The 27,108-nt window shown below is 51.4% G+C and overlaps 1 protein-coding gene and 1 long non-coding RNA gene across 2 annotated transcripts; one reads left to right on the forward strand and one right to left on the reverse strand.

Annotated features, from left to right (window-relative positions):
• On the forward strand, window positions 1–26,882 carry USP11 (ubiquitin specific peptidase 11). The gene is made up of 21 exons (XM_081844585.1): window positions 1–506; window positions 5,203–5,312; window positions 5,738–5,868; window positions 7,945–8,062; window positions 8,603–8,748; window positions 9,686–9,747; window positions 10,957–11,056; window positions 11,938–12,111; window positions 12,201–12,359; window positions 13,365–13,589; window positions 14,087–14,170; window positions 14,346–14,440; window positions 15,997–16,203; window positions 18,034–18,131; window positions 18,230–18,583; window positions 19,434–19,504; window positions 19,736–19,848; window positions 20,654–20,803; window positions 22,150–22,265; window positions 24,360–24,448; window positions 25,328–26,882. Exons 1-21 carry the CDS (start codon window positions 16–18, stop codon window positions 25,505–25,507), a joined length of 3,273 nt encoding a protein of 1,090 aa, XP_081700711.1. The 5' UTR covers window positions 1–15; the 3' UTR covers window positions 25,508–26,882.
• LOC309332030 lies at window positions 15,032–15,990 on the reverse strand. The gene is made up of 2 exons (XR_014152044.1): window positions 15,611–15,990; window positions 15,032–15,576 (listed from the first exon to the last, which is right to left on the reverse strand). It is a non-coding gene; the product is annotated as an uncharacterized lncRNA (long non-coding RNA).
• Window positions 26,883–27,108: the final 226 nt, after the last annotated feature.

Consider the following 27,108-nt stretch of genomic DNA (forward strand, 5'->3'; position numbering starts at 1 on the left):
TTACCAGCACCAAAGATGGTTGACTTCAGACGGGCTAGCGCAGGGAACATGCCCTCAACAAACATGGCAGCAAAAGCTTCCGCTCTGAGACACGGGCCTGGTTTTGCGGAAGAGAATGCATCGCGTCCCCTTTACTTTCTCTCTGACGGCACCCGGCATACGGAGAAAAAGAGGCCGCGTCCCTTTTCGGCTAGAGACGGGGCAGCCAAGAGGCCGGGCCCGAGTCCCCGCCCGCTCGTCCCGGACGCCGCCCTCAAGATGGCGCCGGCCCGCCTCCCCTTCCCCGCCACACCTCTCGGGGCCGGCGGAAGCGGGGGGGCGGGGCGGCGGGAGCCGGGCGCCTCCTCGACGGGCTTCCGGGCGGGAGGCGCGATGGCTGCGGAGCGGGGGCTGCCGGCGGCGGCGGCGGCGGCGCTGCCGGGGCTGGAGGCCCAGAGGCGGCAGGTGGAGGGCGAGGGGCCCGAGCAGCCCGGGAGGGAGCGCCCGCTGCGCGCCGGAGAGAAGTGGTGAGCGGGGCGGGGCGGAGGCTCCTCGCGAGGAGACCCCTCCGGGAACCGGCGCCGAGTCCCCTCCCTCGGACGGGGGTCGCGAGCTCCTTCCTCGGAATCCCCCCGCCGGCTCCTCGGGGCGGGACGGGGCGTCGCGGAGCATTTCCTCTCCCTGGAAGCCCGCGGGATTTACTCCCTTCAGAGGCGCTGCTTCGGCTCCCTGAGCCTCCGATGGAAGCAAAAGCCTCAAGTTCTTCGGGAGCACATTTCTCATACTGCTGACATGTTCACTTCCGGAATGAAAATGCTATTCCCCTTTTTCCTTTTGGGACGCAATGGCTGCTCTGAATCAACTTGGCATCTTCTTGCGTTTGGTTGTTTAATTCATTTTCTTCTGTTCCTTCCTGTGTCTTGGGTAGACACTCCAACTACATCAGTGGATTTCGTGAATGCGACCCACTCTTCCTACATGTTTTTTTTCTCTTAAAAAAAAAGAATTCGTGGTTCTAAACTCTTTGCCAAAATATGTGTGCTTTGCTGTAGCATTCAAATATTTCTAAACAACTATGTGATTGAAAACCAGTCACCTCCCTCCCCCCCTTTGTTTTTTCTTGTGTAGCAGGATTATTGAGGTGACCTTGGTGATCCCCACCCCAAGAAAAGACTTCTGTGTCTGTGTCAGAAAGAATTTCAATAGGTACTTAGCATGGAGTTACTGTTGGAGAGAGCTGCTCCTGCCCCCCCCCCCCAGCACTGAGTTGTTGTTTTTAAGGGCTACCTTAGTTTTGGAGGTGGGTGATCCCCCATAGACGTGCTGTGGGCTTGGTTCCAAAGCTTTCTTACATCCCCTCCGCCCTCTTAGTGGCTTCATCCAAGTGCAGTGAAGTTTCGGTTTCTCAGCTGCCCCACCTACAAGGCCAGCCTCATTTGGTAGCAGCCCCTGTCTCTCTTGCATGAGTGCTTGGCGGTCTTCTGTATCCTTGTGTGGCTTTATCTTCTGTGGAATGAGTTTTAGTTTCACTCTCCATAAACTGGCAAACTTCCTGTTTTTGTCACTGAACCTAGACTCCCTGTGTCAGCTGCACCTACTTTTCTCCTAGATAGGGTTTAGATAAATCTTACCTCTCCAACCTGTTTTGTGCCAACTAACATGCAGTTGTGTCTTGGGGAAGACAATTGGGGAACCACAGCCCCAGTAGTGAAACAAACCACCTCCGTTGTCACAGAGCAGAAAGGCAGAGCTTCCTCATTTCATTGCAGGGGGTTGTAGAGGATCTTCAGGTCCCTTCAAACTCTACAGTTCCATGAGGTGCGTAGTCCGATCTCACGCTCCTTTACTTGGAAGCCAGTCATCCCACTGAGTTCAAAAGAGCTTGTTTCCTAGTAAATGTGTGCATAGGATTGCAGCGTAAATGAGATAAGTTTGGTAATAAGTGTGGGATAAGTAAGTCGGTTCACATTGCATACCAGCTTCAAGCTTCTGGTCCATTGGTTTTTGACCAGTGTGCTGTGGCACCCTGGGGTGACATGAGGAACATTCAGAGGAGCCCGGGGGGGGGGGCATCCTTTCTTTAACTTGCAGCCCATATCTTCCTGCATTATTTTTCTCTCTGAGGAACATTCGGGGGAGTCGACACCTTTAACTTGCAGCCCATTATCTTCCTGAAATAAAACAATGGCAAAAAAGTGGGGAAACATTTTTGCCTGACTGTTGATCTTCTTAAAATCTCCCCCTCCCTACACACAAACAAGAATCCTCCTCAGCTTCAGTAACGATAACAGTTCCTTAGTTTTACACGTTTGCTTGGGTTCTCATTGACACTTGTATTCCCCCTTGCACATGTTTAAAAGTGGCTCCAAAAGGGGGCAGGGCAGAACGGGGAAGTCCCCACTTAATGCACGTTCTGTAATGGAACCCCAGGGTAAGTGGCTTCCACAGGGGAGCTGCAGAAAGAATGTGGTTGGTCGAGGGAGCTGTGGACCCCACAAGGTTGAAAACCACTGTTCTAGTCCTTGTTTTTAAAGCTCTCTACGCCTCTCCTGTGCCCTTCATTCTGCACAGGCTCCCCTGCTGTTTCTCCCCTCTGCTCCTGCTCACACAATGGGCTGAGACAAGAAAGCTGCTGCAGTTACTGCTTCCACAGATCCAGTTTGGCCCCCCATTTAATTTCCTCCCCATGACTCACTAGTGGGAGGAGCCAGCCTTGCATGGCAGTGAATGAGTGTCATGATCAATATGTAGCTCCCTGGGAAGCTGGTGCAGACTCTCACGCAGGAAGGGTGGGGGTTGAATTGCTTTCAACAAGCTGTTCTGCCCTTTCCTTCCTAAGATTTGTCCCACTGAGGGATTCCCCAGCCACTGGTTTCCCCAGCCTGAGAAGAACTTAGAACTTTTCCCTAGCATTAAAAATGTTTCCCAGCCAATTAATGGTCTTCATTGATCCTGAGTTAGAACTAGTCTGGGCCTGAAATTGTGAGCAAAGGAAAGAGAGACCATATATTAGACTTGGCAGGCTTTTTAGCTACATAGAACTCTTTGCTGGGCTGATGTCTGTCTAACTAAAAGGCATGCTTTCATTTCATGTGTTGCTTCTCCTTGCGGGTCAAAGCCTTGAGGAATTTCAAGGATGCTGGCTTTATCAGATGGTGTCGCTCCCAGGTTCTCAGTGGGACTGTGCCATTGGATGCTGAGCCAGCGTAACACCTGCAAGCTGTGATCCTTGCCTTTGGATTCCCCCTCCTCAGCCCTTCCCATTCCTCCTGGCCCCATAGAGCTTGCCTGGATGGAGGAACCACCCAGGGCTGAGCTCAGTCGGTGAGAGTGTGCCATTGGATGTAGGGAAGAGGAGAGGGGGGTCTTCCCCTTACCCCACCTGCTTTCCTTAATGTCCAGAGACCCCTGCACAGTCACAAAAGGACGGAAGCTGAGCATTCTGTACTTGAGCTTGCATTAATGTCCAAGGCAATATTACGAGGAAGGGGTCCAAACCTTGATGCTGCTGCTAGAACAAAGTTTCCTCCGTGAAAAGGGTGGAAACTTCGAGGTGGTCTGCTTACGACGCACCAAATATGTATTTAAGATGGTGCCGACCCCTTTTATGGCCCTGTGGTTTGTGTTGAGCCGCCAGAGATGTGACTGGAAGATCAGGCGGAGGCTCCGCTGCCGTCAGGTTGCTCCTTGCCATCGTGCGACTGGTGTTAAGGTGACAGCCTGTTTCCTTCTCTGGACTTCTTAATATAGTGCCCCAGGGCAATAGGAGAGGGAACTGTTTTTCAGGATGGGACACATATTTCATGGTCTGAGCTGACCCTATGGTGGTATAAAGGGGTAATATAAAATCAACCACCTTGGGGGTGGAATGCAGGTTTTTCTGCCCATGGAAATCCAGGCTGTTGACTAAGAAGGAAGGAGATTATGGGCAGGGATCTTGGTTTACTGCCAAGCAGAAAATTAAAACTGACTTTCGTAGACAATCCACATCTGCAAGTTGAATGCAAGAATAAATTATGCAAATAATTGAGGCTACGTGATTTAATCCATTTAATAGAAAGACTCTTACTTCGAACGTCCCAAGTATTTCTTATATATTGCACAATACTCTGCGTGTCTAAGGAGGAAGTCCTGCTGAGTTCAGTGGGGCTTATTCCCAGGTAGGTGAGTGTTGGATTACAGTCTAATTCTTACACAGTGAGCCTGCAAAATGGGATGAGGAAATGTGTGCCCTCTGGGTCTTGGCTGGGTTAAAATTCCAGTTTTTGCAGGGCATTGGCTATGCTGGTCAGGGTGATGGCAGCTGATGTCTGGAGGGACCGCCGTTCCCCTGCCCCTGGTGTGAGGAATGGTCATTTCTATCCAGTAGTTGCAAATTGTAGCATTGGGGTTGAGACTGAATGGCAGGGGCTTGCCTGGTAAATTCTTGGCTAACTTGATATTTGAACCAGGAGCAACTGGAAGGGGTTCTTGTATTCTGTGGGGCTGCAAGTGAGGGCCTTTCCTTCTAATGATGTGGCAATTCACAATTTAATAAGCAAAAGTTACCTTGTGTATTCTTTCGCATTGCAACAAAGCACATAGATTGAAGTGTGGGTAATATGTGTGTATATATATATATATATATATATATATATATATATATATATATATTTAAGTTAAGCCATAGTTTGGTTCAAGGTGTTTACTTAACTAAATATTTTTAGATGATGGGCCTAGAAATAACTTTCTTAGGCACACCTGTTTGCTTTCAGTCGAAGCTGTGACTGTGTTGCCCATCTTTACTGCCATAGTCTAGGGAAGTGGAGGAGAGGAGGACTTTGGATATTAACAGACCTGGGCGAGCTGGTACTGGGTCTGTGACAGGAAGCTGCAAAGAGCGGTTGCAGCTGAAGGGAGCCATGACCTGCCTCCTTATCTGAGCCTTTGGATGGTGTGATCGTTACCTTTTTAAAGCTTATCTCTGTGGTCAAGAGGACTAGAAATTTGCTATTTCAATCAAAATAGTGGGAATTCTCAGTTGTCTGGACTGATAAGCTGCAAGCAGATGTATGCAGTATTTGGCACAGTTGCAAGGCCTTGGATTGAGACCTTAGCTTTCCTTGTGGAGGAGGCATCCTTCCTGACCCTGTTTGGGCTGGAGGATGGAGGGAGACTTGCCTGCTTATGTTTATGCACACGGGTGTGGTTCTGGATTTGAACTTGCTGTTTCTTTGCCCACAGGTATTTGCTGGAGAATCATTGGTACAAACAGTGGAGAGCATACGTGGAATCTGGAGATCAAAACTCCATCTCTTTCCCTGGACGGATCAACAATGCTGAGCTCTTTGAAGGTACAGCTTCCTCTGTCCTATTATTTTATTTTGAGATTCTTTCCTTCTTCCCTTGACATACATTCCCAGGGCAGCACGGCTAGATGAAAACCAGCACTATGTCATTTTTACCCCCATCCTCCAAGGAGCCCAGAATGTCATTCATTTTATCCAGACAACAACCCTGTGGGGTAGAGGGGCTAAGATGTAGCAACAGATCCAAAGATGCCCAGTCAGCTGTTCATCTGGCTTTCCATCCCAGAGCTGGCTCCTTGATGCAGTTGCTGTATCATGGAAGGGGAAATGTCTTGGAAGTTGAGAAATAGCTTTCCTGTCTTACAGCAGGGAGTTCTGCTGATGAAGGTCCTGTGCCAGCCTTTCTCCTTCTCCACAGACAGACGGCCCTGTTGGATTTCAAGCCCTTTTCCTTCCTTCCATCCTCCCAGATACAGAGTCGTACCGGTTGAAGGATAGACTGGTGGAGCATGAGGAATACGTTCTGGTGCCAGAGGAGGTCTGGAACAAGCTGGTGACCTGGTATGGCCTTGAGCATGACCAGCCAGCCATTGAACGCAAGGTGAGAAGTTTGTAGCTTAGAGAACATGGACTGTTGAGGAATCTGTGCTCCTGATATTGGGATTCACAGCTGCCATCACATCCCTGAGCAATTGGTTGTGTGTTGGATTCCTACAACGTCTGGGTGGCCACAGGTTGTCCCCTCCCCCCCCCGAGCTTCAGCACTGGCATATTCTGCTGTGACAAACGGAGAGGAGGAGAGATGGAACTTTTGAGAATGAGGTAGAGAATTGGGAGGAGGAGAGGCTCCCCCCCCCGCGCCCCATTCAAACCTGATGTGCATATTGTGTGTGAGAGAGGTTATCTATCTAGAAGCCAGTTTCCTCCATACTGGCTGGGACTTCCCTTGGTTCTCAGTGGAGAGAGGGCTGCCCAAGAGCCTTGGTGGTTCAGCAACTGGCAGAGTCCCCACGCCAAAGGTATCCTTGAGGTCAGCCTTTATTTTCACCTGTGCAGCCAAGTGCTTTCCATTCACTCTTATGCAGAAAAGTCCCTGGAGACCCTCTTTGAGGTTAATGGACCCTCAGCCCTTGGAAACTGATGTCTGGCCCCCTCTGTCTGGCATCTCCACCCTTAGCTGAGGTTGCTCCCAATGCAGAAGCTCTCATTCTTTGCCTGCTTTGCAGCCATTGTAATGGCCAGCACTTGCCAGGATGTAAGAACAGGCCATTTAGCTTAGGTTATAGACAGTGCTCTTTTTCTGGGGGGATGCAGGAGTATGCATACCCCTAAACATTTTGTGAATCCAAGTTTGGCCTCATTGAGGGGCAGTATTTCAATATGAGTAGGAAAATGAGAAAACCCCTGAACATTTATTTAGAGGGGGGGGGGAGCACTGGTTATAGAGTACAGTGGTACCTCAGGTTAAGAACTGAATTTGTTCTGGAGGTCCGTTCTTAACCTGAGGTTCCACTTTAGCTAATGGGGTCTCCCGCTGCCGCTGCACGATTTCTGTTCTCATCCTGAAGCAAAGTTCTTAACCCGAGATAATATTTCTGGATTAGCGGAGTCTGTAACCTGAAGCATCTGTAACCTGAGGCGTCTGTAACCCGAGGTACCACTGTACCAAGAGTGTGACAGGAATGTGAGGAGAGGCTGCAGGACTTCCTGTGTGAAACTCCTCTCCTCATGTCAGTGACAGCAGCTGTCTTGTGTGGAAGAAGAAGAATTTTAACTGGAAGTGTGCTTTATCATTGATCCCCAGCGCAGTGCCTGCAGGTGCACATGGGCCTGCAGAGGCTTGCCCCGGCACCCGGAAGGTCCCATGCCCTCCCCTTGCTGGAACTAGACCCAGAGGGAGCCTTTGGCCAGCTGGTGGCTTTTTGCAAGCCTAACTCTGGCCCAGGGGCAAGGGTGTTTCCCGCACGCAGTGCTCATGTCACTTCTGGTGCTTTGCAGGTGCCCCAATGGGCGCCAAAAGGTTGGCAACCCCTGGGCAGCATAGGTTCCTTCGGCGTCCTTCATAAACGTTCTCTCAGAAATTTTTACCATGTCCCTGCAATCTAGGCCAGCGGCCCTGTTTCTCAGGGGGCGCTGAAAAGATTGGCGGGCCTGTTGAGGTCATGGCTGGAGAGAGACTAACTGGACACAGCCCCCTCTGGAGCCATTCCTGCTCTCTGGTGGAGTCCAGTACCCTAGCAAGTGCTCTGCTTGTTCCCTTTTGGTGCACAGTGGGCGCTCTCTCTCTCTCTCTCTCCGGACCTTAGCTCCCCTTGCTTTAAAGGCTGCAGTCCTGTGCTTACCTCAGCTCAGATTGCGGGGCAGTATCACCTCTGAGCAAAAAGGCACATGGAGTTGGGCTGTGAAGTTTTATTGAGCTTTTAGCAGAAACTCCCTGCACAGTTTCAGTCTTTTGCCCCACAGCCATGAGAACTAGAAACTCACTGTGGAGACACGTGCTTTTCCTGTCGTAGAGTCCAACAGAACAACGTATTCCACGTTGCTCAGAAATACTGATGTTCCTCAAGGATCCCTTGGTGTTGGCAGAGAAGAAATGCATTGCTTCAGGTTCCCCCCACCCCCGTTAATGGTACACGGTCTCTTACTGACGGATGCAGTTCTGATTCTTCCTTCTCAGGTGGTGGATCTTTCCAGCATGCAGAAAGTGGAGGTTTACCTGGTGGAACTTTACCTTTGCCAGCACAGTGACATGGACAACCCAGTCACTGCCCAGTTTAGCCGAATGGACGTTATCGGTAAGGACCCAGATGGTGGAGACAAGACTGGCTGTGAGGAGAAGGAATAAGGCCCAGGATTCTCACAGAGGGACCATTTCTCCTTTGGTCACGTACAGTGCTTTTCCCCCTAAAAAAATGTTTAGGGGTATACTCATTTTCACTCAAGAAAATCCATTTTGTGGTTCAAATTGGGAAAAATTAATACATTAAATTGGACAAAAGTACCAAGAGCATGCATTACCTCATTCCACAGCTGACAGCTCACAGTAACGTCCACATTGCCATGAGGTGCTAGATTCCAACTCCTGCTTCACACATTAAACGCTCGCTTCCCTCTGAAACTCAGGAAACACCATGACAGGAAATGAGGCTGCCATCGGGGTGGCAACAGAACTGATGATTCACCGTGCTAGAGAAGAAACTAAAAAATTTAATTTTTAGTTTCTTCTCCTGTTAGATTCACAAAATGTTTAGGGGTATGTACCTCCAGAAAAAAAGCACTGGTCATATATCTATTTTAAACATAAATAAATAAAACAACCTCTTTCCCTCACCTAGAAACGGTGCTGAAGGAAGCACGACGCCAGTTTTCCGTTCCAGCAGAGGCTGAGACAAGATTGTGGGTGAAAAACTCAGATGGCTCATGTGAGCGGCTACGGAACTTGCAGATGACGGTGTTGGATGCCTGCCTCAGTTCAGGGCAGGTAACGCTCCTATCGCCAGGGTCTGGGGCTACTTTGCGGGCAGAAGATCTCAGGATCCATCCCTGGCGTGTCCATTCAAAGCAGGTGTGAGGAAACTCTGCCCAGATGTTGCTGAACCAGAACTGCCACCAGCCACTGCCAGGAGGGCCAAGAGGGATGGGCATTGCAGTTCAGCAAGATCTGGAGGGCCAACGGTTTTCCACACCTGAGTCCAAGGGTTTGAGTTGGCCTTGGAGAGCTACGGCCAGTTGGCCTAGTCTGCTCTGAGCTCACTGGTCCGCTTGGGCTAGAGGGAAAAGTAGCCTGGTGGGATAGGAAGGATGGGTTCATGTCCTCTTGGGGTCCCCAGTGTGGAGCCTCTGTGTGAGGCTTTGACACCATAATGAGGAGCATTTGTCTTTAAGCTCACCCTTCCAGAATCTCTAGCCAGTTCCCCTCCTGCACAAGCCACAGGCTAGCCTGACCTGGACTTGGATCCTGGGTTGTCTGCTAATAAAGAACAGAGAAGAGTCCATCGCATAAGCTTGATTTAAAACCAGCCCATACCCTCTTGCTGTTCCTGCCATTAAAAACCCAACAACACAAAACTGGGAGGAGTGATGGAGGGAGGTGAGGCTGAGGGGGCAAAAAAAGAAGAATCAGTTGCACCTCTCCCTCACTGCCCCATTTCCTTTTTTTAAAAACAAAGTGTGCTGGAGTTAGTTAAACAGTTTTAAAGTGTATACGAGTGTGTTGAGATGCTTTGCCACCAGTTGGCCTTTTCCAGGCCCATCTGTTTTGGACTGAAGGAATGGCAGCTTCTATTATGAGCCCCTCGGAGACGCTTGTCCAGATACATGGCAGTTAATCCAGCCCTTCCTTCCTTCCTTCCTTCCTTCCTTCCTTCCTTCCTTTGTCCCTTCTCCCCTCCCCCTGCTGGCACCTGCACTCCTGCCAGGTGGTGGTAATGGAGACCAGGAGTAAGGACGGCACTTGGCCCAGCTCTAGACCACATATCATGTGAGTACCTGCATGTGGTGTTTGCACAGCTCCAAAGTGGGGCACCTGGCTTTCCTCAGCGCTTTCAGAGTCTGCCTCCCTGCCTGAGAGGCTGCTGCGTCTCAGGAGCAGATTGAGCCTGAACTGTGGGAGGCTGCAGGTGCTGCTGTTCTCTGGCAGGTAGTCGGGTGTCATGGATGTCGAGGAATGGTGGGAGGAACCAGCTGAAGAGCCCCCAAGGGAAGAAGGCTCATAGCCCAGAGATTTGTGGTGGGACGACAATGCGTGGTCAGAGGAAGAAGACTGGGAAGAGGAGGTGGTGGAAGCTGAAGGGGTAACAGGTCTTAGTGAACAGGGAGAGTCTGTGGCAGAGAGCAGTCCAGACTCGGAGGCAGAGCAGAGTCCAGCTGGTGAAGAATCCAGGGGGTCTCAAAATTTCTTTGTGTACACAACTACAGCAGCGCCCTTGGTGTCTGCACAGAAATGGAAAGGGGGCACGACACCAACAAAGGAAGAATGGCAGATGAAATTGGCAGAATATATAGAAATAAGAGATCAGGATGAAAGAATTTTTAAGGAAGATTGGAAAAGATATTTGGAAAAATATATAAACATATTAAAATGTTAACAGCATTAGAATAAATTCAGCAGTAAGAAATATATTGATACAAAATTGGAAAAATGAGAATGGGGGTGGCGGCGGCGGAATAGAATATGTAGTAGAAAAGAAAATGAACTACAGATGGGGGTGGGAGGGAAATCAGCGATAAATGTATGTTTTGTATTTGGACTTAAAGTTATCTGTTTAAAGTTGTAAAAAAATGAAAATGATAAAAAAGTAATAAAAAGGAACCTGGGGGGGGTCTCCTCCTCCTGGTGCAGCCCCTCCCCCTGGTGTCCCAGAACCAGAAGAGGCATGAAGAGGGTGGAGGAGAGGTTGGCTTCACGCCGGCACAGTTTCCAATTGCTTGGGGGAAATCCTGGAGAGGAGGGGGCTTAGGCAGCTGTGAGAGGTGGGGACCTTTTGTCTCAGTATTGGCTTCATGCAGGCAAAACCTACTGGAGATGCGCTGCTGTGCTCCTTAGGCCTGACACTCCTGTGCCAAATGTGTTTTTGCAATTAAAGAGTTAACTGCAACTTGTGCTGTGGGATTCACTGCGGTCTGGCTCCTGACCCTGGGCCTCATCCTCCCGCTGCCCTTCTTCACAGTCTCCCTCTTCCCCCCCCAGGAAGAACTCCCTTGAGGACGAGGAACTCTATCAGGGCCAGCCTGGCGTCTGCGGTCTCACCAACCTAGGCAACACCTGCTTCATGAACTCTGCTTTGCAGGTATGAGGCGCAGGCTGTGGCAGGTGCAGAGCTGAGAGCCAGGACAGTGTAGCTGGTTAAGTGGGTGGACTAGGGCCAGGGAGACCCGGGTTCAAATTCCCCACTCGACCGTGGCACTCGCCAGGTGGTCTTGGACCAGTCATTGTCTCTTTAACGCCTAACCCACCTCACTCCGGTTGCTGTGGGAATAAAAATGGAGGCTGGTGGGGAGAAGAGCAGCAGACTCTGCCTTGAGCTCCTTGTAGGACATGAGCACAGTAAATAAAAATGGAGGCTGGGGGGGGGGCTGTTGCTTTTAGGCTGAGCCCCTTGGCCAAAAGGAGGGTTTTGCTTGAGCTCTCTAGCAGGGTGCACTGTTGCAGTTCTCTGTCTGCCCACTAGTGGGGAGTAAAATAGCAAAACTTGCTGTCTGCTGGAAAGACTTGAAGCAGTTCTCCAGTTATTATTGCTATTACCATTTATTAAATTTGTCTACTGCCCTACACTGGGAGATCTCGGGTTAGGTGTTGGTGGGTCAATGGGTGGGAACTAGATCCTCCTAAGGCAGAGAAGCCAAGTGGTCGTCTTCTTTCTGCAGGCCCCCCCCCCAACTGGTGAGCCGCTTAATATTGTGTCCTTACCACGTGCTCTCTGAGCTGCTTGAGGAGCCGCCAGGAAGCAAAGGGGCAAAGAACTGCCAGGATAAATATCCTGGCTTGGGGGAATGAGTCTTCTGTGCAGGTCTCAGTGCATACTTGGAAGTTTATTTTCGCTCTCTTGTACCTAAAGACTTTCTTGGAATACACAAGCAGCTGAGGTTCTTAGGATATGCAAGACCTGTTCCATTCTGGAATTGCTGAGCTCCTCCTTCTATGGACTATGGTCCTCTTTCTCTCTCTCAGTGTCTCAGCAATGTGCCCCCTCTTACTGAGTATTTCCTCAACAACCGCTACCTGGACGAGCTGAACTTCAACAACCCCCTGGGCATGAAGGGTGAGATTGCAGAGGCCTACGCTGACCTCATCAAGCAGCAGTGGTCCGGCCACCACCGCTCCATCGTGCCTCGCATGTTCAAGGTGAGCTTCCTTTTCCTCACCATTGCGCTTTCTCTTGCCATCTTCCTTGGGGCTCAAGGCCACCCTCTTGGTGTTCCTCTTCCCTGCAGACCAAAGTAGGCCATTTTGCCTCCCAGTTCCTTGGCTACCAGCAGCACGACTCCCAGGAGCTGCTCTCCTTTCTGCTTGATGGGCTGCATGAGGACCTCAACCGGGTCAAGAAGAAAGAGTACATAGAGCTGAAGGATGCAGCAGGGAGGCCAGACGAGGTGAGCAGGGTGTACAGGCCCCGGCAGCGTTGGGGATTTCAACTCTGGGGCCCAGCCACTTTTGCGTTGTTTTTTTAAATGAATGCGGCACATTGGGAGTAAACCTGGGCAAACTCGCAACCTTCTCAGTTGTGATTTCCATGCTCTTTGTGTGTTGCTTCCATAGGAAGTTCAGTTATGTGCTGAGTCTTTGGTAGTCTTGATCCTCAGTGTAGCCTCACGGAGCAGGTCACTAGCTCCCTGTAACATGCAGTGGAAAACAGAGGTGCTGACTCGGCCAAAGCTTTTTCACTGGCGAATGATGGAATTTGGAGGCTGTTTGAGGCAGTGCCCTGAGCAGGGATGGGGAGCCTGTGGTCCTTGAGATTTCTGGTGGACAGCAATTCCTGAGCCATTGATCACACGGACAGTGGCTGATGGGACTTGGGGGTCTGACAGTAACTGGGAGGCCGCAGGTCCCCTACTGCTGCCATAGAAGGTGGGATGCAGGAAATACTCTGTCACTGTATGTTCAATTCAGTTCATAATCTTAATGAATTTCTGGAGCCTTCTACCACTGTACAATATCTCAGGTGACGGCACATCCCACCTTCGCCTCCACAGCCGGCAAAGAGGAGCTTAGCTTTGCTCTTGGGCTTCCAAGCCTACCGAGAGGAGTGAGGCAAGAGGGAAGCTGGAGGAGAGCTCTGTCCTTGAGGGGGTTTGCAGGAGGTTTCTGTGCTTTGCAGGCAGCTCAGTGCAGTTTCTAAGGCAGCCTTCCTCCCTCTGGATGCTTGGCCTGCAATCCCATCCGCCCTGACCAGCACAGAGCTGTAGCCCCAAACCCCTGGAGGGCAGCAGTAGGACAAAGGTCTCGACTGCCAGCCTTGCGTCCTAGAAACTGATTTATCAGCTAGGCTTGTGTCTGGGTTTTGGGTGTATGTATTTTGGAACCCCTTGGCAGTGACGTGCCCCTTGCTAGAGGGAAGCCCTGTCCTTCCTTCAGCTCTTCCTTCTCCCTCCCAGGAAGTAGCGGAGGAAGCGTGGCGGAACCACAAGCGCCGCAACCACTCCATCATTGTCGACATCTTCCACGGGCTCTTCAAGTCGACGCTGGTGTGCCCCGAATGTGGCAAGGTTTCGGTGACCTTTGATCCCTTCTGCTACCTCAGTGCTCCCCTGCCCATCAGCAAGGACCGGGTGATGGAGGTTTTCTTTGTGTCCATGGACCCCAACAAGAAACCCGAACAGGTAAGCAACTAGTCAGGGAAGGTGCCTGGCAAGACGAGCAGGGCTTCTGCATGAAACAGGATTGAGTCGCTGGGATTTGCAGTAAGGACCAGAAAGCCAATGCCTTGCTTGCCTGCCTGGAGTCTGGTTCAGTCCCCAGCACCTTCAGGTGGGGCTTCAAATGTCTCCTGTTTGCAACCCTGGAGAGCTGCTGGCAGTGCTGAGCTAGAGGGAACCAATGGTGTGATTTGGTACCCAGCAGTTTCCTGTATATACTCTTCCTGCCTGGGGACAATGAACAAGGGTGCACCACAGAGGCGGGGCAGGGCTTGCTCATATCTGGCAGTGAGCTGAAGGGAGCCTTGGGAGAGCCATGGGAGGTGGGCCCCAAGGAGACAGCGTGGGCTGGAGACAGGTCACCTCACGGCAACTTGTCTTGGGTTTGGGCTTCTGGCTTTGTTCCAGGCAGACTCTCAACACTAAGTTGAACTTCCTCTTTTCCTTTCTTTTCTTTACAGCACAGACTGATTGTCCCAAAGGCCGGGAAAGTGCTAGATCTCTGCCTCACCCTCTCCAAGCATACAGAGGTGCCTGCTGAGCGGGTGAGTTTGGGGGCAGAGAGAAAAACATCTGATTTTTTAAATCAGTAATTTTAGTGCATATGTTAAGTAAACTGTTTAGAGATTTTGATTGAATCTGGTTAAATAAATAATCAATAAAGAGTTCCCTTAGTTCCTTCTTCACTCTCTGGTGACTCGGTGTGTCTCTCTTTCTCAGATGATGGTGGCTGACGTGTTCAGCCACCGCTTCTACAAGATCTACCAGATGGAAGAATCCCTCAGCTGCATCCTGGACCGGGACGACATCTTCATGTGAGTGTGCAAGCAGGGGGGCTGCAGCGGAGGAGGGTTGGAGTAGATCCATTGGAGAAGGAAGATGCCTAGGTCTGCAAGAAGGTGTATCTAAAGAAGTGTGCATGCACACAAAAGCTTACACCCAGAACAAACTTAGTTGGTCTCTGTCAGGGAACTGACGTCAGAGCGAGAGGCGGAGGCAGGGCTCCAGAGCGATGCCGGAGAGGGGACCAGCAGGGGGGAAGGAATTCAGCGTAACACCAATAGAGAAGAGAGGGAGATGGAGGAATTGGTGACAGGGCTCCAAGACCCTTTACCCGAGACTAGCGGAGAGAGCGCTGGCACGCCCCTGCCTTCCCCTTACTTGCGCAGACGCGTTCCGCGCAGGGAACATAGGAGGAGACTTGGCGTCAAACAGCTTTTATGCTGGAAGAGGTTCAAGAAACGCCCACTGACGGATTCTGCAAGTGACTAACAGGTCACGGAGGGCGAGCTCTGACCCTAAGCATGGTTGAGCAGGCAATCTAACTAAACCGAAGGCAATTTACGCACAAGTAACCCCCTCACAACCATTACAGTCTCTGAGGTGCTACTGGACAATTTTATTTATTTATTTATTTATTTTGACTGTGTCAGACCAACACGGCTACCTACCTGAATCTGCAAGAATGGGTTTGTCTTGGCTGCACCTGAAGACCAGCAGGGAGGAGCTCTCTTTGAGGAGGGGGCATCTTTGCAGTACCTCTGTGGAACCTGATGTTGGCCAGAGTTGGAGAAATGGGCTCATGTGTACAAAGAGCGCCGTATGGAAGGCATCTAGGAGTTAGTGAGATAATTGAAACTGGCCCTAGAAATAGCATATCTGGGCAGGGACAGAAGTGGCTCTTTGTAGCATACAGCCAGCTACAGAATGCTGCATTGCCCTTGGGGTCCTTTCCAACGCTGCAATTCTGTTATTCTTTCTGCCTGCTGCTGAAATGTATCTGGAGGCCTGGCGGGGCCTGCCCTCTGGATATTTATTAGATTTCTTACCCACCCTTTACTGTAATGCCCCAAGGTGTGTTAGAACAATGAAATATACCACTGTAAAATGAAACAAAGAACAGTTACGAACATAAAACAAGAAAAGTGTAGAAAGAAAAATGGTTCCATATCTATATATACACACACACACACACACACACACACACACACACAATGCCAAAACAATTCTGTTTATAGAACTGGTTAAAAATAGCTCCAATGCAGACTCAGCCTGGAAGAAAGATCTCCACTTCAATAACAATAACACCACACCCATTTACACCGCACCCATCTGGCTGGGTCTCCCCAGCCACTTTGGGCGGCTTACAGCATATCTAAAACACTTGTTGAAAGAGGGAGGTCTTGTGGGTGCCAAAAAGACAACGGAGGCGGCACCTGTCTAATATGTCAAGGGTGGGGGCAGGCGCCACCACACTCAAAGCCTTACTCCAACTTCCTGGTAATATGCATGTCTCTTCTTTCGGGGGAGGGCAAGGGGGGCATTGCTTGTTTCCCGCCCCCTCTGGATCTTTGTCTCCTTCTCCCTCCAGATACGAGGTATCTGTGTCCACACTGGAGGATCCGTCCACGGCAGATGCAGTGGTGCTCCCCGTGTACCTCCGCGAGCGCACCCAGGGCCGCGACTACAGCAACACCTACTATGGGGTGGTTCTCTTTGGTCACCCGCTCCTGGTGTCTGTGCCCCGGGACCAGCTCTCCTGGGACTCACTCTATCAGCTCTTGCTGCACCGGCTCTCGTGAGTTCCTGGCAGCAGCCTTGGCCCTCCAATTCCTCCCAGACCAAGTGCCCTTCCTGCTTTTGCCTGCCTTGCTTTGAGGGGACAGAAGTGCCTTGCCTAGGGCCTGCCTTGTAGGATGTGCCTGCAGCCCAAAGGCAGTGGGGAGACTTAGAGTTTTGCCCTAGGTTATTTTTCCTTTGTTTTCCTTTTTGCATCAGGTAGGCCAGTAGTCTTCAACTTTTGTCTAGACCTGAGACCCACATATGTATTTGGGGACCTTGGGAATGTTTGTGTTGTGTTTTGTATGGTGCTGGTGCAGCTCACCTGTGGTCAGGCTGCTGTCCACTCCTGGATCCCAACTTTCAAGTTGAAGGCCAGAAGGTGAGATCCAGGTGGTTCAGTGTCCATCTCTTGATTTTACTCCATATTGGAGGGCCAGCAGCTTGTGTGTCTGAACAGTCTCGTATTTTATAAACCTTGAAGGGGACATGGAACCCTTGGTTCTGGTGGCCTCATTCATGCTTGATGGTAGGCCTCAAAATGATGTTTCTGCGCATGGGTCAACCAGCCCTGGGTGACTTTCACAGACAAGATCACACAGTGAGCATTCAAAGCTGAGGATGCATTTGAACCTCAATCCCCCATTGTCCCCTGCAAGTAAATGGCTCCTTCTATCCCACAGGTTTGTGGGATGGGAATCTCCTTTCCTTACTCCAAGCTGCTTTCCCCTTGGGGCTGTACAGTTTCCTAGGAATTCCTTGCTGGGGTCTGCTCCCTTTCTGGTACTTTTCCATATCTGAAGCATATCTGCCTTCCCCTATGCTGTGCTTCCTCCTACCTCACCCCTTTTTTTCTGTACGTCCCTCAAGATCGACATCTTTGGCAGGGCACTTCCTGAACGGCTTCAGCCGCACTTTGTGGTTTGCAGCACAGAATTCAGTAGAAACAAAGGAACATGGGGAACGGCCTTACCCTCAGCTGGACCACTGGTCTGTCTTGCTTGGTATTGTCAGCACTGGCTGGCAGCAGCTCTCCAGGGGTTCAGGCAGGGCTCTTCTCAGCCCTCCCTGGAGATGCCAGGGGTTGGATCTGGGGACGCTCCTGCATGCCCCTAAAAACTGCTTTGGGTTCAGCAATCCAGGTTCTCTTCTTGTGTGCGAGAAGATATAAAAGTCTAGCTGGGTTGTTGGTTCCAGTTTGAGTTTGAACTCCCCATTCAGGCCCTTCCAAAGCAGGGAGGCCACTCCCTCTAGGTCTGCTGCTTGCAGGGAGAGAAATCTTCACAGGGAGCTGTGTTTGCAGTTATGGCAGATGGAAGAACTGCCCTGGGGCTGGCAGGTGTGTTGTATTGGACTTGCCTGCCATCTCCCTGCAGCAGCCTTGGGCTTGCTGCTGCACTTGGCAGTGCAGGGCACCATAGTTGCACCCTGTTGGTCTCCAGATGCTCAGAGGGATATTCCTATTACCAAAAAGCGAGAAGCGTTCAGTGCATGATCTGGGGCACTTTGCCTCCGAGGGGGAGGGGGGAGATGTGGCCCATTCATGCTCAAACGCTCTGCTCTCTATTAAACCTGGTAAACCTTGGTTCATGCCTGAAGCAAAAACCTTACGGAATCTTCTTTTAACATTATTTTTCTGCAAAGTAGCTTTGCCCCTGCTCTCCCTCCAGCCCTCTGCCTCTCCCAGTTGACAAGCATGTCTCTTGCTTTCTTCACTCGAATCTTCATCCAGCAGTGCCCTTCATTACACAGTGCTGCCACAGGGGGGAGCTGTGGAGCTTGCCCATGACAGTGGTTCCCCTAGTGGCCAAGGGTGTGACTTGCTTCCTCCCCCCCCCCCTTTTGGCAGCCGCTACGTGACACGACCAGACTCTGAGGAAGAGGAGGATCCGAGTGAGGAGGATGAGGAGGACCTCTACAACAAGAGGCCCAATGGGCTGAGTGAAGGTGAGGGGTTGGTGTGAGGGCAGAGTGTTGATGGGGTGGGGCTGGCCAGGTTTTTAATTTGGCCGCTGCCTGTCCTTTCCTCTCCAAATGCACAACAGGGGAGGACGAGGAGGAGGAAGAGACGACGGCAGAAGGCTCCACGAGCCAGGAGCCCAGCTCGGAGGCGGAGGAAAACCCCTCGGACGCCTCTGTGGGGGAGGAAGGGGCTGGCGTGGAGGGGAGGCCCAGCCCCAGCCCCAGCCCCAGCCCCAGCCCCAGCCCTGCTCCTCAGCAGCCCCCTCAGTCCCCCCAGACACCCTCTTCCAGCCCCAGCCCCCCGACGGCCAACCAGGCCAAACGCAAATGCTGCCAGAAGCGCCGCAAGCTGCTCTTCACCCTCCAGGCCGTCAATTCCAACGGGACCAGCGACCGGACGGCTGCCCAGGACGAGGGCAGCACCGTCTCCTTCAACTGTGAGTCTTCCCTCTGGCTCCTGGTCCATGCAAGCTCCCAATATTGGGGGGTGGGAGAGTCTCTGGGATTCCCTTGTGGTTGTTGCAGCAACAGGTGGGGGTGGGGAGGCCCTCCTCGGAGCCTTTCTCCCAGCCTGGCTGCACACGTGTCCGTGGGCTATTCCAGCCCCCTTCTCTGAAATTCTCAGGTTCACCTTTTTTGTTTAATGGCCTCCAGCTCAGATATGCAAACACTCATCTACTGGAATGTTGATTAAGGCTTGTGTCCCGGGTCAGTCCTAACCAGAATGAACACAATTCGCTTAGGTCCACTAATTTTGGTGGTCCTGTCAGTTGCTGAAATGTGCAGGGGGGGGGGAGTGCTGCTGCTGCCCTCAGGTCCTGCCTGGGGTCTCCCCCTGTGAGAACAGGATGCCAGACCAGGGGGGGCCTTGGCCTGATCTCTCAGGGCTCTGGTGCTCTTAAGGATACACCTTCTGGTCAGTGAGTGTCAAGGCTCTGTGTAGGGTCTTAATGGCTGCATTGCTGGAGTAATTGCAGCCACCAGTGACATGTGCCCTGCAAAAGATTACCTGGAAGGGAAGGTGGCCCTTTGGCTAGAAACCCTTTTCTGCTCCAGTGGCAAAATTCCTCATTGTTTGGCCCCTTTCCTTCTGACGCACTGCCCTCTGGATACTTCTGTGGGGGGTGGGACTGTAGTGGGTGTGGCAGTGGTGACTGGAGAGCAGCAGGATTAGTCCTGTTCAGGGTCCTTCTAGCCTGGTGTTTCATGAATGACTTCCCCCTGCACTGCCTTGAGAGATGCTCTGGGTTCCTGCCACTTTAACCACAGTTTCTCCCCTTGGCACAGCCCAACCGTACATTGCCATGGACTGGGACTCCAACATGAGGAAACGCTACTACAATGAGGCGGAGGCGGAGGTGAGGGCGAGGCATTTTCCTGCCCCCAGTCGTCCTCCTTTCTCTTTCCCTTGCCCTCCTCCAGCTCAGCCACAGGGACCTGGCAGACCTCCGGTGGGTTCTGGACTCCCAGTTCCTGCCAGCCTGGTTCTCATGGTCAGGGGCAACAGGCAAAAAACTAGAGGGTGATGGGCACCCCCTCCCCACTTCCGCTCACCTCTCCCCCCCCCCCCACTGTGTGTGCACTGCCAGGGCTACATCAAGCACGACTGCATGGACTTCACGCCAAGGAAGAATCCAGTGAGGCTGCAGGAGTGCCTCGAACTCTTCACCACCGTGGAGACCCTGGAGGAGGAGAATCCCTGGTGAGAGCCCTGGTGGGTTGGGTGGGGCTCTTGCTTCCAGAGGCAGAAAGGAAGGGAAGGAGCTACCGGTGGAGCAGAGTCGAATCCTGGAGGCAGCTGGCTCTGACCTTCCAGTCGTGGGTTGGCAAAGCTGCAGCGCCTCAGATTCTCTTATGGCTCAAACTGTTCAGGCCTGGTATTGCTTGCTGTGCAGATGGCCCCATTCGACTCTGGCCTGGTAGTGGCAGCCAAGGGGCCTTACAGCTGGAACCTTCTTGCCTAGCCTGACTGGAGAGCCTTCGGGGGATCTTGAGAAGGAGGGAGTCTCCCCCCATGCAATGTGACCCCGTGCACTTTTGTTATGTAAGAGGAGAAGACAACCCCCCACCCCTCCGCACACACAGGATGTGCATAGGTTTCATCATGGGCAACATGCCTTCATGTGCAGCGGGCATCAATGGCAGAGTCATCTGGTCCATCACAGCTGATGACACCAGACTTCCAGACTTCTCACTTCAAAGAGATGATGAACCATGGAGCTGGTGGGTAAATATGCCAGTCTCTTTGCAGATCCTCCTGATGACCCTCTTTTTCACCTAGTGTTTGGCTAGGCATTTTTCAGTTTTCAGAATTGGTGTGTGTTGCAGGATTTTGGGTGCCCTGACCAAATCATTTTCATGTTTGTTCTCCTACCCCCAACCCAGATACCCGTCTCAGGATTCCTCCTTTGTATCTTAAGATGGGTTGCCTGCTAGTCCTCATGCAAACACCTGTGGCTTTTCTGCTGTTCTGAGTGCTGTGCTCACCCCCAGCTCCTCTCGTGCAGGTACTGCCCCACCTGCAAGAAGCACCAGTTGGCCACCAAGAAGCTGGACTTGTGGTCGCTGCCAGAGATCCTGATCATCCACCTCAAGCGCTTTTCCTACACCAAGTTCTCCAGGGAGAAGCTCGACACCCTGGTGGAGTTCCCTGTCCAGTAAGCCACTTGGTCCAAATCATTAGACAATTTGTAGGGATGAGAAGAGACACGGGGGCAGCTTATTTTGGGTGGCTCATGCCTCTGAAATCATTCCACTGGGGAGAAATCTTTCAGAGGAAACAGGCATGCTTGTTAAATTTTCAGGATTCCACGGGCCAAAGAGTTACCTCCTCCTTTCGAACCCAGTATCAACAAAGGTTTTTCAGAAGGCATGTTGACTTCCCACTGGAGCTGGCTTATGCAGCTTGCAGGGAGCACTTCCCCAGTTCTGAAGATACCTGATAAAATGGAGCACATTTGCTTTTTTGAAAAATGACTTTAATGCAGGACTGGGGAACTTGTGGCCCTCCGGGCACTGTGGGCTCTCAACACCCATCAGCCCAAGCAGGGTGGCCCAAAGGTGGAGATGATGAGAGTCAAGAGTCCAGCATGGGTTCCCCCCATGTCTGACTTCAGGGCACCCAGAGGGCACTCTAGAATTGTGTGGTGCTTGGGAGCCTGAGCCAGCCTGGCATTTGTTTCTTTGTGGCATTTATAGATCACTTGATCACTAGCATGTCTAAGCATTCCTCCTACACCAACCCAACTGGTAGAAGACATTTGTTTTTACTAGCGTGCTCGGAGGTTAGTCGTCTGCATTTTCCTGCTTTACGGAAAGCAAAGGGTTTCTCTCCCACCACAACCTGCTGGGAAACAGAGGTTAGAAGTCACTTGTTGGCATCCGTCTGTCTCAAGAGACAATGGAATGGGCAGTCAAACCACTGTGTTAGCAACACCAAAGTGACCTCTCTGGGGCACACGCCTGGGCAGCCAGTGTGGAAGTTCTGGGTTGCCCAGAGACAAGACCTGCCCCCTTTTGGCCTCCAAAGGAAGCAGAACAATACATTTGTCCCTAGCTTGCCTGCAGGAGTTGCCGGAAGAAGGCGTTCAAGGTGCCATTTGGCCATCTGCAGGACTCCACTCAAAAAATTTGTGGGGTTTACTCCTTAGCCTTTTCTTCTCCCTCTTAGCAGTCTAGTAAAAACAACTGAAAGCTAGCAACTTTCTGTGGGCTGATTCACAAGACTGTCCTCAGCTGTCGGCAGGAAGTAACGGGCCTTACGGGGGGGGGGGGAGAATTTCTGAGCGGGTGTTTGTGTTTCAAGGTGTTCTTGAAAACACTTCAGGAAAGTGCAGCCTTAAACCCCAGAAGTTAGCATGATGCTTAGGAGTATGCTTAGGAATAGGGTGGCTGTGACTTTTGATGCCAGTGCTGGTTCTGCCCCAAAACTATGTGAGGGTGTTGCTGAGGGGATCCCCCTCTGGCCCTAGAAAACAGCAGCATTATCATCTCTGTCCTGTAGGGATCTCGATTTCTCAGAGTTCGTCATCAAGCCACAGAAAGACACTGACCCCACACTGTACAAATATGACCTCATCGCCGTGTCGAACCACTACGGGGGTCTCCGAGATGGGCACTGTATGTATTATTTTGGGGCTGTGTATGTATTCCTTTTGTGTTGAAGGGAATGAATGCAAGGTGGGGAAGAGACACTTGGAGTTGAAATGAAATGGTTAACAGCAAAATTAGAGCCTGCTTTGTTGGGCAGCCGAAGACTTAGGACTTATCCTTCCTACAAAGTGAAAATGCACAATAGGTAAATCTGAGATCTAATGGGTGGCTTTCCAGTAATTCTGTCCGCGCAAGCATTTCAGCTTGCCAGATGGAATGATCCCTTCCCTCCTCCCCGTGTGCTGTTCTGGCGAGTTCTCTCAATTTCCACATACCCCCAGAGCCAATTTCAGGGGGAGCTCAGAGAGGGGAGAGGGAAGGAAAGCCCCATTGTGGAAGTCCCTGGGCAGCACTTCTGCTGACCGGGGCTTATTAGGTGAATCCCACCCCATGTAGTACCATACTTTTGCATGTATAAGACGACCCCTATTTCTTTTGAACCTCAAACTAAGAAATTAAGAATTAGCTCAGCTTTTGGGGGGCAATTGCCCTCAAAGCTGTTGAGATAATTTTGACTGCAACCCCCATTCTCCTGGCGGTGGCACTGAAGGGACATTGTGCTTCACTGCTGGAGAACCTGAAGTCTCCCTAGGCAGCCGTTGGCACTCGGTTTCTTTCTCCAGGGCACACACGCCAAGCAAAGGAGAAGAGCGGGCCCCAGACGCACTTGCCTTTCAGTGCTCCAGTTGCTGTCCGTAACTTAGCGTGGTTTGCAGCGCAGCCCATGACCCGGCACATATGTGTGTGCATGTGAGAAAGAGCGGCATGTGTGGAAGCATTCTCTGGCGGCTGCAGGAAGATCAAGGAAATACCATATTTTTCCATGTATAAGATGACCCCCAATTTTTGACTAACAAAATTTAGCAAAAAACATCATCTTAAACACAGAAAAATACGGTAAACTGAATTTAAATCTGTATTGTTATTATCACCATCTTGTAATACTTACATGATACCCTCTAGTTACAAAGAACCCCTCCCGGGGTTGGGGGGTTCACATCAAACAGTAGAATAATAAAACTCAGCATTAAAAACTGTACAAACCAACAGAGCAGAGAACATTTGCGGAGTCAGTAGAAGCAACTAAATGAAACCAGCATTGGTGACATGCTGTACAGATACAACAGAGTAGATGCTTTAATTAAATGAGACATGGGGTGAAACTCCTTGAGGAAGGGGGTAACCTCAGCTTGTTGTGACATCCGCAGTTTGTGTCAGTTCAATTAGTCTTAGCCATAGTTAGTGAAAACCAGCCAACTTCAAACCATGGTTTATGAAGCCAGTTTGTTTTCTGTAACCATAGTTATGATTAAGTTCAGTTTAGGACATCACACTGAACTCTGGCTAATTAGGACAGAAACTGAAGTGTCTTGCAGCTCCCCTGCCAAAAACACGAGCCCACGGCCTGCTGTGACCTATCAGGATGCTAAACCATTCTTTAGCACTGCAGGTGAATGTGGCCTGTGTGTCTGTGCGAGAGCTATTTCTTTTTGGGGGGAACAAAACAGTAAGGAACAGAAATGACCATGAGAACAGTCTAGAAATGAACAATTCATTGTTGCAGAATTTCACATGGGGAGTAAACAGCTGCTATTAGAAAAGGCTAAGTGCAAACAAATGTTGGCTATTGGTAGATGAAAGAGGGGCGGGTAGGAAGTGGTGTTCCTGAGGGGAGGGGAAAAGCTCAGTGCGGAATGAAAATCCCTTCTCCAGCTGTTAAGACCTCACCAGCCCTTTTGTAGTTTCAGAGATCTTAGTGGACACTAGTTCAGCTTAGAACTTGCTCGGTTCCGCTTTAAATGCAAACTGAGGCCCTGCTGATGGATGCCTCAGCTAGCAGCAGAGGAGCAGTGCAGGTGGCCCACCCCGCAGATTCCCTCCCCAGAGGACTGGCCCGATTCTTTTCTCTTCAAATGGGAGGAAGGTTCCACAAATGGAGGACCCAAGTGCTTAGGTAGTGGCTGACAGGTGATGTGATTGTGAAGCACCTGAAGGGGCACAGTGGGTGTCAGAAGGCAAAGCAGCACTTTGGTGAGTCTGACTGGTCTTTGTGCCCTCTAGACACGACCTTTGCTCGGAACAAAGACAGCGGAACGTGGTTCTACTTTGATGACAGCAGTGTCTCTGCAGTTTCCAAAGTCCAGATTGAGGTGAGTCAGGCAGGACAGCCCTGGATGGGCTCAGCTTCTTGGCACTTGCTGGCAGGTGTCTTGGATGGCAATGCCATCCCACCCTCTTGGCTGGCAGGCTGGCAAAATCTCCCTCTCGATGGCCTGTGCATCTCTTTACAAAAACACCTCCATCGCATCTCAGCAAGGCATGTCTCTAAGCAGACTGGGCTTTTCATTTGCAAGGAAGAAGCAGAACTTGGTTGTCCTCCAGTCTCTTTTCTCAAGCAGACTGATACTAATCCCTCTTTCCTGCTTTAGAAGCCCCCTGGTGTTATCCTGAACAAGTTGAGGGGTGCAGTGGGGGCAGGAAGGAGGTCTTGGCACTGCGGTCTGTCTGCTTCATTGGTCTTTCCATGGACTAAGAATGGAGGGTCAGGAACTTGAATCTCTCACGTTGGCACTCTGCCCTGCCTCCAGTGAGATCAGGGTAGCAGTTATGCAGCCCTCAAGCAATGGATCTCGAGATCTGACTGCTCTCCTTCCCCCCTCCAACCCAACAATATCCTCACAACTCTGAGAATGACTTGCTCTATCAGCTTCATGGCCTGGAGATGTGGGGCAAGGAGAACTCAAACACAAACCCCCCTTCTTGGTTATGTGATCTACTCTACCCCATTGGTTCTTTGTGAACTGAGTTTCCTGTAGTGCAAGTTGCTTTGATCCTCTTTGAAAAAGCGGCACAGGACATTTTAACTCAACGGTGTGGACCTTTGCATGTTTCCTGACTCTCCCTCGCCCCATCCTATGCCACTTGAACTCCCCCTGTGACCCCCCCTTCCCCTGATCTGCATTTCAGGCTCCTAAGCATCTCTTTTGCCCTCACCTGTTGCCTCTTACGCTTCTTTTCTCCCCCAACAGTCCAAAGCTGCCTATGTGCTCTTCTACCAGCGCCAGGACAAAATCCGGCACCCTGTCCTCCTTGCTGCGCCCACGAGTGCCGCAGGTTCCAGAGACCAGGACGGCGGCGGCGGCAGTGGGGCCTGCTGCGAGCCCCACCCCAGAGAGCAAGCCAGTAGGGACTTTATGGATGTGGACTGACCTTGACCCCCACCCTCCCTCCTCCATCTGCAGCCGGGGAGGGCAGCTGCATGCCCTGCCTCTTCCCTTCCTCAGACTGAAGCTAGCAGTGGATTCTCCAAGGGCAGCAGCTCTTTACTCAGGCTATGGAATAGGGGGGAGGGGGAATGGAGCCCCTCTGCTGTGCCCCAAAGCGCAGGGCCCTTTGCTTTGCACATAGTTCCCCTGCTCTGAAGGGGGTGTTTTGGTGTGTGTGTGTGTGTGTGTGTGTGTGTGTGTGTGTGTGTGTCTGTCTGTGTGTGTCTGTCTGTCTCCTGCCCCCTTGACAGGGCCACTGTCTTGCACCAGCATTTTTATAAGATGCGAAGGGGGAGGGGGGAAGTGTCCCTCTTCTCCATCTCACATGGCGGAGGGGATGTGTGCATCGTTTGTGTGATCCCTTGTGGGTGCTGCCCCCTCCCCTTTTACTCTCTAGCATCAGGGGGAGTTGCCCTTATTCTGCTGCTCCTGGTTTTAGGGCCTCTGCTCTAGACAGTCCTGTAGGACTTTGCAAAGGTATTCAAACCCCGCTGTGGTTCTGCAGCTGGTTGGGACACTTCCCCCACCCCAAAAAACCCCTCCCATTGGTCACTGGCTGGATAAACAGACCCTTGTTTTCTCCCCCCTCACCTCCCAAGTGCCTCCTCTTTCCCTCAACGAGAGCAATAATTCCAGCCATTGCCCCACCGCCGTCTTCCTCTCACAGCCAACGGCTCCCCTTGACCTGCATTTCATGGACCTCCTTCTCTGACAGCCGGCTGCTTCTAAAGCCCCTCTCTAGCTACAGGGGTGGTGGTCGAGCTGCTGGGCTGAGGTGCCACTTCAGAGTCTAGCAGCAAAGCCTGTGGCAAGGCCACGGAGGGGTTGGGGGCCTGCACCGTGTCACAGCTGCTGCTGCTGCTGCTGCCACCACACACCCCCCCCGGCAGAGGAGGAGTGTCTCCAACACCCACCGCCACCAGCACTGAATGCCCCCTTCCTTCTCTGCCCTGGCACATGGTGCCTGGGGTGGTGCGCCTGCCATGGGCCCACAGAAGTGCATGGAAGTTCTCTCCCCTCTGCCAAGTGTCTCTGCCAAGTGTCTCTGGTGCCACTGCTGCTGCTTCCAGGCTCAGGGATTGCACTGGCTTGTAAATAGGTTTCTGTGTGCAATGTTTGGGGAGAGCAGGGACAGGACACCCGCGGAGGCAGGGTTGGCCTGCAGAAGCACATCGGGTATTTTCTTAAGGAGTTTGGGAAGTATATTCCTTCACTTGACTCTGGGGGCTTCTTTCTTTTCTTTTGAAGGTGTTTTTTTTCCAGAAGAAAATATTTTTGGCATGTTGCAAAACTTGTACATAAAGTAACTTCTTTCAAATGGCATGTGGCCTCCTTTTGCCCCCATTTCCCTCTTGAGTGCTCCATTCCTCTCTTTGGATCCAGGACTCTTCCACGAACAAGGCAAGCCAACTGGATGCCCCCCAACACCCCCATGGCCTTATAGGACTTTGTAATCCCAGCAACATCTGGAGGGCACCGTGTTGGTGACTTCTACGCTGCTTCAGATTGTGATGCAGTCGTGGTAGTGCTTTGACTCACTTCCA

The sequence above is a fragment of the Podarcis erhardii genome (assembly GCF_964252035.2).
Source record: "Podarcis erhardii genome assembly, chromosome: 17".
NCBI classification, from domain to species: Eukaryota; Metazoa; Chordata; class Lepidosauria; order Squamata; family Lacertidae; genus Podarcis; species Podarcis erhardii.

What these genes read in the sequence shown, in the direction of transcription:
- USP11 (XM_081844585.1), top strand. Translation starts at nt 16, where the DNA reads ATGGTTGACTTCAGACGGGCTAGCGCAGGGAACATGCCCTCAACAAAC. An exon ending in CTCTTGCTGCACCGGCTCTC is followed by an intron (nt 16,204 to 18,033) that starts GTGAGTTCCTGG and finishes CCCTTTTGGCAG; the next exon opens with CCGCTACGTGACACGACCAG. An exon ending in CAGCACCGTCTCCTTCAACT is followed by an intron (nt 18,584 to 19,433) that starts GTGAGTCTTCCC and finishes CCCTTGGCACAG; the next exon opens with CCCAACCGTACATTGCCATG.